The sequence below is a fragment of the Lactuca virosa genome, chromosome 2 (assembly GCF_052849685.1).
Source record: "Lactuca virosa cultivar CGN04683 chromosome 2, Lactuca_virosa_CGN04683_v6, whole genome shotgun sequence".
Taxonomy (NCBI): domain Eukaryota; kingdom Viridiplantae; phylum Streptophyta; class Magnoliopsida; order Asterales; family Asteraceae; genus Lactuca; species Lactuca virosa.
The window spans coordinates 220,838,149-220,848,297 of NC_136427.1; the positions used below are offsets into that span (position 1 = coordinate 220,838,149).

Sequence of the window (10,149 nt, forward strand, 5' to 3'; positions counted from 1 at the left end):
GAAAGATTGAATGTTTGAAGAATAGTCTTCATTTCTTGCTCCTTCGAATTATAATTCTTCGATGATCACGGATGAAGCCTTGGCTCAGAAAATCTTCAATATAGTCTCCATGAGTCTCATCTACACCTGAATTCACTTTTCAAGACAAAACAAAACTAAAAGAAAACTTAAAACAGAAACAAAATATTTTTGGATTTTTGATTTTTCTGAACAAGAAATAAAACATAAATAACAGTATTTTTGGATTTTTTTAATTTTTCTGATTTTTGTTTGATTTTTGAATTTTTTTTAATTCTCCCCCTAAATTTGTGCATAGAGGAAAACTATGAACAAATTTAACAAAAACAAAAATATTTGGGATCAAAGTTGTCAAACAATCCAATATCGTTTATCAGCACACGCCTGCATGTCTAGATCTGGTCAATCACCGGTATTGTGATCCACTTAAACACAAAGGATGTTGACAATTTGGACATATTATAGGTGACAAGTCATTGTGATATATATTCCTAAATGGACATTTAGCTGACGACGACCAAGAATATTGTTGTACACTTAAATTAAGCAGCAAGATCTATAGACAACCTATTAAATGGTTCAATTTTAGATGTACTAGAACATGTTTCCCACTTCCTGATATACCCCGGTAATTAAGAACTTCCAAAGAACTCCTTACTTTAGGTGAGTATTCAATCATTAAGAAAGAAGTCAGATCCGCGTATTCGCATTGCTAAACAACTTATTCTCTTAGTAATTCTCATAGCATACGATATCCGCACAATAATTAGTTAGAATATTTGAACCTAGCTCTCTCTCTCTCTCTCTCTCTCTCTCTATATATATATATATATATATATATATATATATATGTGTGTGTGTGTGTGTGTGTATGTAAATTAATATTCATAAAAGTTGAATTATCAAAAATACATACTAAAGAGTGAATTGTTACATTACAAATAGCCATCCGATTATTACTATACAGGTAGTGAAAACATCAAGAGGAAGGTTAGCTAGTTGGAAGTGAAAACATAAGCTTCTCCACCTCCCACTGACGACAATCAGTAGCGGAGCTGGAATTTGGTAATGACGGGGGCTTGCATCAGTATAAGACTTTAATTTTATTTTCCAAATAACGTATTAAATTGAGACAAATTTAGAAAACAATCATTTGAGTATAATCGATTAAAAACATAAACAATTATTTATATTCAGCCAAGTGATATTTTTGTGTTTTGAAGTTAAATCTAAAAAAAAATAAGGTATCCACTATTTAGTTTAATTAGGATGAACTCATAAAAGTTTTGAACATGATTGCCTTAAAACAATATATATCATTGGTAGTTAACAAAAAATAGTTTATAGATTTTAGCTTCAATATCAGATTTTAAATAAAAATTGATCTCTTTTATTTTCAACCACAATCTGAAATCAAAACGAATTTCAATAACCACAATTATCACACAGACAAGTAATTTACGTTAATTTCATATGTATATTTTAATATAATAATAATTTAATATTTACAAATATCGACACGTATCTTTGAAAATAATTGAATATAGCAATAATTTTAACAAATATAAAAAGTAGATGAATAAATAACTTAACTTTTAGTTATCTATTTATTTGTGTAATTGACGTAACTAGATTTTTATGTAATAAGTAAAATTAATTTTTTTTTTTTTTAAAAAAAGTTCGGGCTATATGGGTTGGCTGGCTAAGGTGATAGAATTTATATTATGACTAAAGATTTAAAAGAATCGTGAGAAAAGTTGGCAGGGGCTGCACACCTGCATGCCCCTGTATTGTCTCCGCCCTTGACTACAATATAAAATTTTGAAAATTATAAGCGGCTAATATAGATGGTGTCTTTAACATTTTATCCTACACATTTCAAATCCATAAAATATTTATTGGTCTTCCAGATGAGTGTTTTGATGTTATTTATATAGATTATTCTATCGGATGAGAAAAGATTACTAGGGATGAGCAAAAGGATCGAACCGGCCGGAACCAGACCCGACCCGTGAACCGGCTTCGGCCAAAATCAAGAACCGAACCGACCTGGCGGTTCTACCGGTTCCCGGTTCCTACCGGTTCTTGTCGTGTCTTCAAATGTTGGAACCGGTCCTTGAAAAATAGCATCATACGGTTCCGGTTTTTGCCGGTTCTACCGGTTCCGGTTATATCGGTTCCGGTTCCTACCGGTTCCCGGTTCCAAAAATCCACAAAAATAACGTCCCGGTCCCAGCCCGACCGGTTCCATCGGGTCCCGGTTCCGGTGCCGGTTCCGGTTCCGGTACCGGTTCCGGCCGGTTCCCGGTCCATATGCTCATCCCTAAAGATTACGGTCATTGACGATAGAGAAATTACATCTTATCAGCTGCATGTTTGTCTTCTCATGCAATAATAAGGATTAACCGAAAATTTTAGATTCCTCTACATATTGTTTCCTATTTTGGGATCTTTTTAAGCTTCTTGTTTATCTTTACAAAACCACATTACAAATTAAAGATGTTAGCAATCTGATCTCGATGTAAACCATCAATATGTGAATACGTGAATGCTTCATGAATGACATTATAGATGAAAGTTTTGAGAATTCAAACACCTTTATCATTGGTTATTTCAAATAACATATTATTTAGAAACAAAAGAAATGAGATAACTCCATATGATATTGGTTCGAATAGAGATTAAATATAAATGGTCTAAAATTTAACACTCATTCTCAACTCACAAACAGAATTCGAGTTTTTGACAATAATAGGGTGATTGAAAAAAATATTTATCATTCTAGTGTTGTTTTAAAATTATTTAAGAAAATAGTATTTCTTTTTATTTTTTCTTTACTTTTCAGTTTTCTTTAATGTTTCTTTATTTTTAATATCTGAATTTTCTCTCTTTCACTTTTATTTCACCTTTTTACGATTTTTTTTGTTTTTTAAGTAATAGTTTTTATTTCAGTTTTTTTACTGTTCTTTTTAAATAACATTTATTTTTATCTTTTTTTATTTTTGTTTTTTTTAATATCATTTTTTCTTATACAACATGACATGAATTATAGAGAGTTGTAATTAACAAACATAATGATAGTCATTTAATCTGATCCAATATACTTACTTCAATCATAAAAGTGTACAACCAAAAAAGGAATCATATATCAACATACATGATGTACAAGTCCATTTATCTTTGTATAGAATTATGTACTTATAAAACTTGAAGACATACTAGAGCAATCTAGTGTCCTAATGATGTAGAAGTCCATTTATCTTTGTATAAAATTATGTACTTATAAAACTTGAAGACATACTAGAGCAATCGAGTGTCCGATTAAGCACAAATAATATCATATGAACTTTTTTAAGTTCTTAAATGAGCTTATTTGTAATAAACAAACATGACACTTGCTAAGAGCTATTTCTTATGATCTTGTCCAGCATATTTATTTTATTCATACAACCAAAGATACTCTGCAGACACTTACTGGACATAAAATGAAAATTTTCATATTGTCATACATCAGCTCCCATGGTGCATATTTCTATTTAGCTTTGCATCATACATTCATGGATTAATATTAATTACTTATAAACAAATGCTGTCCAGACTCCAATAGCATTCTACTGCCCTGTTATGCATGAACACCGTCACATGGACTTGTAAATTCACAAATCAACTCATGATTGCACAGAGTTGTAATTAACAAACATGTCGATGCAAAGAGGTATTCCAGTTAATATGATTCCAGCATGATTATTCTAATCGTACAACCAAAATTACTCAACAGACAATTAATTAACACATATAGTAAAGTATATAATGTCGATCAGAAAAACAAACACTTGATCTCTCATCGTCTTCGAAAGCTGCAATCGAAGCCGCGAAGCACCGGTGGAACAAACAGCAGTGCTAGTATTAGTAGACACAGTCTTAATACAAGAAGATATAATCTTCAAAGAATTAGGCAACAATCCCTCACCTGAACCTTCACCCAATCACCACCGACTCAACAGTGAAAAAATTCTGTCACCGTCCACCACCGCGTAGCTGATGCCGGAGCGACGGGTGGAGGAGGCCGTAGGTTTCCGGCGACGGTGGAGGAGGCCGCAGGTGGCCGACGACGGGTGGAGAAGACTGCAGGTAGCTGGCGATGGGGTAGAGGAGCGACAATGGAGCGACGGAATGGAGCCCTAGTTTGAGTTCTCGTTTTTTTTCCCTTCTGTTGACGCTCGTTCATGGGATTGTGAAAAAAGAAAAGTGTTTTTCTTTAAACAATAACATTAGTTTTCAATCTAAAGGAATAGTATTTTGGTAAATATTTTGCAAAGCACACTAAAATTGTAAATACTTTTTTCAATCACTCTAATATTGTCAAAAACTCAACAGAATTCATGGTAATCTCTACATAAATTTTGCATAATGATGAATCCCGAATTAAATAGATATTGCAAATGGTCAACGACAGCATTTATTTGGGAAACTAATTATCACCCATTCACAACATGCAGTTGTGAAGTTTGTTGTTGTGAAGTTTTATTGTTGTTTGGGGTAGAAGATAAAAAAAAAAAAAGAGTTATGTATGTTTATGTTACCATTTGCAATAAAAAATGATATACCTTTCATAAAAAAATATAAAACATTACAGCTTGTGAGATAATCCGAAATAATAAATATTAAAACCCTTTCATAAGAAATATTTAATTGTGGGAGGGAAAAAGTACAAAACAAGAAGAGATCATTCACTTTACCCCTCATGATTTACTGGTCCATTATTAGGAGGAAACAAAAACAAGGGTCATGATTAGCAAAAATGGTATCTGAAATAAAAATATATGATTTTTGAAGGACAACCAAGCAAATTTGTTGTAAAAAGAAGGACTTCTTCTTTGATCGATATTTGAAATAATTTTTAGATTATAAGCTTTTTGTTCTGTATTAAAAATTTAACCCCGTACTTTCTAACAAACTTTTCTATAGTTCGACTTTCTATAAAATCTTACAGTTTGAAACTCTCAGAAGCTCATAATCAAATGCGTTTCTTTTATGTATCTCAACATTATGATTTTCTAATACTGTAATATATAGAAAGGTAACTCTGCAAAAACATGTCATATATATTTTAGATAAAGTTACGTCATTACGAGAAAGAAAAATACAATTACAAAACAGATATGCTGCAACATGTAGGGTTCTATGATTATTCGGCTCGTGTAATGTTAGTAGAACCAAGTTCAACTTTTAATTAAAACATAGAAATATATATTGAGTGGAACAATTAATAAAAAGGAAGGACAATTACGTTTATTTATTACAAAATTTAAATTTCAAAACCTAAAAGTGAATTTATTTATAACATGAAAGCAATGCATCATATAGTAACATGAATGGGAAGAAAGTAATGTACAACCTCGTTTGATTACAGTGTCTTTATTTCAATTATAAGTAATCAAAAGAACAAAAGTAAAAGATGTACCATTTTCAACTTTCAAGAGCACGAATAATTACTGAAAAATCTATAACCATTCTCATCTCATGTGTTTCGATGGATTGCCAAATTTACATAAAGACCCCTCTCCTTCTAAGAGTTAGCAATATTAGTCCCTATAAAAGCTCACTCCATGCCTATTTATATATCCCACTCCTATATCCAACATAACCACACTCTCAAAATGACATTCACATACACAATATTCTCTAATACCCTTGTCTTCACTATTTTCCTAATTAAATTTGTTGCACTTCCGATGGCATATTCAAAACCAGCCATGTTCTTGCAGGATTTTCATGTAACATGGTCCGATTCACACATCAAGCAACTCGATGGCGGAAAGGCAATCCAACTTCTCCTTGACCAAAACTCTGGTTTGTAATTTCTTTTGACCAAATTCTACTACTCTGTAATATTGTTTAAAATGATAAAGTGTACATCTGACAGGTTGTGGATTTGCTTCGAAAAACAAATACTTATTTGGACGTGTAAGCATGAAGATTAAGCTCATTCCAGGAGATTCTGCCGGCACTGTCACTGCATTTTATGTAAGATTATTGTTACTTATTAATATATAATATTGATTTTCTTTTTTATATAAAAAAACAAGGTTTTCATGGCAGATGAATTCAGATACTGATCAAATACGCGATGAGCTTGATTTTGAGTTTTTGGGGAACCGAACCGGTCAACCCTACTCGGTTCAAACCAATGTTTATACTCATGGAAAAGGTGATAGAGAACAAAGGATTAACCTATGGTTTGACCCGGCTGTTGACTTTCATACTTATTCCATTCTATGGAACCATTACCATGTGGTGTAAGTTGCATAAGTTTTATAAATACTTTAAATAATCGAATAATTAAATTATGATTTCATGTACATAGGTTTTATGTGGATGAAGTCCCTATAAGGGTATATAAGAATAATGAAGACAAAGGAATTCCATTCCCAAAAATTCAACCAATGGGAGTGTACTCAACATTATGGGAAGCCGATGATTGGGCGACAAGAGGTGGGCTCGAAAAAATAGATTGGACGAAATCGCCCTTTTACACGTACTACAAAGACTTTGACATTGAGGGTTGTACTGTCCCGGGTCCGGGCTGGTGCGCTGCTAACCCATCCAACTGGTGGGAGGGCGCCGCCTATCAACACCTGGACCCGGTGGCTGGGCGTCAGTACCGGTGGGTCCGGTTAAACCACATGGTTTATGATTATTGCACGGATAAACAACGGAATCCAATTACCCCACCGGAATGTAAGGCCGGAATTTAGATTCCGTTTCCAACAATGGAATTGAATAGTTGATGGGAGGGTGTAAGTAAAGTGGAATTTTAATGGCGGGACTTTGAAAGACACAAATAATGGTTTGGCCATAATTGTGAAAGGGTATAGTAATGTGATAATTGATATGCGTACTATATTATATACTTATTTTACGTGAATAAAAAGCTTTTACTTTTCCCCATTCCTATCACTTTATGCTTATTTTGTCTCTCATAACTAAATCATCTTGAAAAAGTTTTAAGGTATATACAATCTCTAATTAAAATCTTTTTGGGTAATAATTAGGACATTGTGTAGAATATCAACATACTTTACCCTATCTACCAATATTGGCAATGCATGTATATTTTATACTTACGTTTCTTTACTGATAATCACAATATACTTCATAATTTTTTTTAACTATTATCGCAATGTACTTACATTTTTGTTACATTTTTCCCTAATAAATAAATCAAAACAATTTATTTTCTTGTGCCAATTTTGACTGCAACGGGTTCCGAGCAATACGGGCAATTCCCAAAAAGGACATTAAATGATCTGCAATATAATCACAAAAAGGAAACAAATTAAAGTGAATGATCATGTTTCATGTTATTAGGAGAGGGGCAAAATGGGTATAACTATAAATGAGTATAGATTACATACTGTCTTGTTGTTGTAATGGAACGTAACCAATCTCCAAGGCAAACACTATGAAAAGACTTGTTGCATATGCTATTTTCACATGAATAGTCTGTTTTGCCCCCACTATTAGCTCCAAATTCATCATCTATTGGAAGGAATTGTGAATAACAAATCCCACATTCAATTTGTTGGTCGTTTTTCTCAACACCTTGTGGTTTTGGAAGTTGAATCTCCAACAAATTTGATAAATTTTCACCAAATGTTTTTTCCTTTTTCCTAAAATAATATACACACAATAGATATAAAAATAATCAGAATTTTTACACGTTTTATAAAGAATGTTGAGGAAAAAAAAAACCATTTCTTGCAATTCTTCCGCCATTTGTCCCTTAGTGAATTTACATTTTCATTCGACCCCATAAAACGACACCTGTCACAACATACAACATGCTGATGTCAGCATAAGTTAAGGTTATGACTATGCAATATGCTCAATGTAAGTAAATTTTACTCTGGTAAAGATCTTGGCTCATTTGCATGTATTAATACTATGATAGAGCAATCATTTCCTGAAAAAGAAAAAAACTTATATTTTTTTATCCAATAATAAAGTATATAGCCTAAAATGTTAAAAAGAGTAAAGTAATTTGCTATTTTCGCAAGTTACCAATATTTATATGGCGGAGTGACATGGCACGATGCAAATTTGATGAATCAGAAAGACAAAGAGACTGGTCAATATCTTCAACCGTTGACCAAAATTGTTGAAGACTCTCAAGATGCTGAGTGGATCAAATCGTTTAGGAAGGATATTATAAATCTAGCGTACAGAGATTCATGGTAATATACCTGTTTGAATTGGTTTACAACATCTTTGAGTCTTGAATTTTTTGACCATTGCAGATTGAATATGTAAGGTACATCCTGATGAAGGATTAAATTATTAGTTATGGAATAAAGATTGTTTGAGAATATAAGAGGATTATAGATATTGGATAACTAACAGCTGAGACTGATGGTGGGGTGTTTGGATAAGATTTGTCGAATGAGATTTCTAAGATGTGAACTCTTTCCTTCTTGTCACTGAAGAAAAACAGTAACAGTGGTGGATGATTGAAGCATTTTTCAGAAGTTCATGATGGTTTTATGAAGGTTTAAGGATCTTACATGACACGAAAGGTAACCAATGATAGATCTTCTGCTAATCTCACCAGATGTTCCCATCCAATTTCTTCAATCTGAGAAAAGAATTGAGAGACTGGAGTAAGGAGATGTGCTTCTTTCATAATGTTGGATTTGTTTAACTGATACGATTACGAACTCACCTCGGAGTGAACCACGCCAATATTCATTGAGGTCAAGACTGTTGACAAATTCTGCATTTTATATAAAATCTTGAATTTCGATGTAGGCAAAATTTGGAATTATGTTAAATTTACATAAAGCTAAGCGTTTTCAAGGAATTGGAAAGATGAATTGCGTCGAATGGATATATTGGAAAGTAGGAGAGCAAATGATGCATAATTTGAAAGGGTTTTCAATCCGTTTAAATAAGCGAGCTTCATATCAAACAGGTGGTGTGCATTCTCAGTGCTAACATTTCAGACTATAAAACCAAAAGAATTACCTCGATTTCTTTGCTGTGACGTAGGATTTGGAAGAGTCGCCGGACGAAGTCTACACTCTACAATCAGTAACCGGAATTAAGAGCAGCTCTTCGGTTCGCCAATTTTTTATTTTATTTTATTTTTTTTCGGTAGGACTTTTTAAGGCCCAGGCCCATATATCTTTTGGCACAAAACACAACTCCTAAGCCTCACGAGTTGATTGATTTTTTTTTTTTTTAATGTAAGAAGTTGATTTTTTTTTTTAATGTAAGAAGTTGATTTTTTTTTTATTTGATATTCTTCTTACTTGGTCAGATTTAAAGTTATGTTGTAACATCCTGTTTCGAGAAGTTTTTTTACTTTCGGCATTGTGGACAATGAATGGTTTAAGTAAAGGTCTTGGGCTTCAAGGGAATGTGGTTTAGACTTTATTGGATGATGATAATGTTGGATAAGTGATTAAAGCTTTGGTTTGTGTCTTGAAGTTAAAGGGTAAAATGGGAAAAGTGATCTTTTAGACTTCTTTCATGAATTATGGTTTTTAGTTTGACATGTGTTAAGCCAAAATTAACTAGATAGAAGTATGAGGTTCGTCAATACCTTTCCGTGGATATAAAGATCGCCCGAAGCGGAGTTGAAACGAAGAAATTATGATTGTTTGAAGTTGAAGTGAAATTGAGCGAAAACCCATTCTCACGAGGTGAGAAGTAATTCTCACGGTGTGAGAAGTTCTCACAAGGTGAGAATGTATTCTCACGACATGATATTTGTGCAGTCCAAAAGCCCACAAAATTTTTAGGGTTTTCAAGGTATTTAAAGGTAAGAATTAATATTTTAGGGTATTTTGTTAGCCTCCATCATATCTAGAACCTCTTGGGATAAACCCTAGCCTCCATTTTCAAGATTTGAGCCTCCCCTCTCCTCTCTCGTTCATTTTTGGAGCTTTTGGTGGTTTTGGAGCAATGTTTTCATGCAATATTGATCCTTGAAGCTTGGTAATTGAAGATCTCAACTTTCATCTACCTTCTATACCTTTGTAAGTTATAAAGTTCCAAGCTTTATTGCATTTCATCTTTGGATCTAAGTGTATTTTGGTGTTTTGGTCCATTTCAATGAGTTTTGAATGA

At 32.9% G+C, this 10,149-nt stretch overlaps 2 protein-coding genes across 2 annotated transcripts; one reads left to right on the forward strand and one right to left on the reverse strand.

Moving 5' to 3' along the window:
• The first annotated feature begins 5,649 nt into the window (after window positions 1–5,649).
• LOC145156829 (putative xyloglucan endotransglucosylase/hydrolase protein 6) lies at window positions 5,650–6,969 on the forward strand. Its single transcript, XM_079076063.1, has 4 exons — window positions 5,650–5,871; window positions 5,945–6,045; window positions 6,121–6,317; window positions 6,386–6,969. The coding sequence occupies exons 1-4, from the start codon at window positions 5,679–5,681 to the stop codon at window positions 6,774–6,776; spliced, it is 882 nt and encodes a 293-aa protein (XP_078932189.1). The 5' UTR covers window positions 5,650–5,678; the 3' UTR covers window positions 6,777–6,969.
• A 165-nt stretch (window positions 6,970–7,134) lies between these two features.
• Window positions 7,135–9,124, reverse strand: LOC145156830 (zinc ion binding protein). Its single transcript, XM_079076064.1, has 10 exons — window positions 9,043–9,124; window positions 8,741–8,791; window positions 8,583–8,653; window positions 8,420–8,498; window positions 8,265–8,339; window positions 8,083–8,197; window positions 7,927–7,984; window positions 7,774–7,845; window positions 7,437–7,691; window positions 7,135–7,328 (listed from the first exon to the last, which is right to left on the reverse strand). Exons 2-10 carry the CDS (start codon window positions 8,765–8,767, stop codon window positions 7,253–7,255), a joined length of 828 nt encoding a protein of 275 aa, XP_078932190.1. The 5' UTR covers window positions 8,768–8,791; window positions 9,043–9,124; the 3' UTR covers window positions 7,135–7,252.
• Window positions 9,125–10,149: the final 1,025 nt, after the last annotated feature.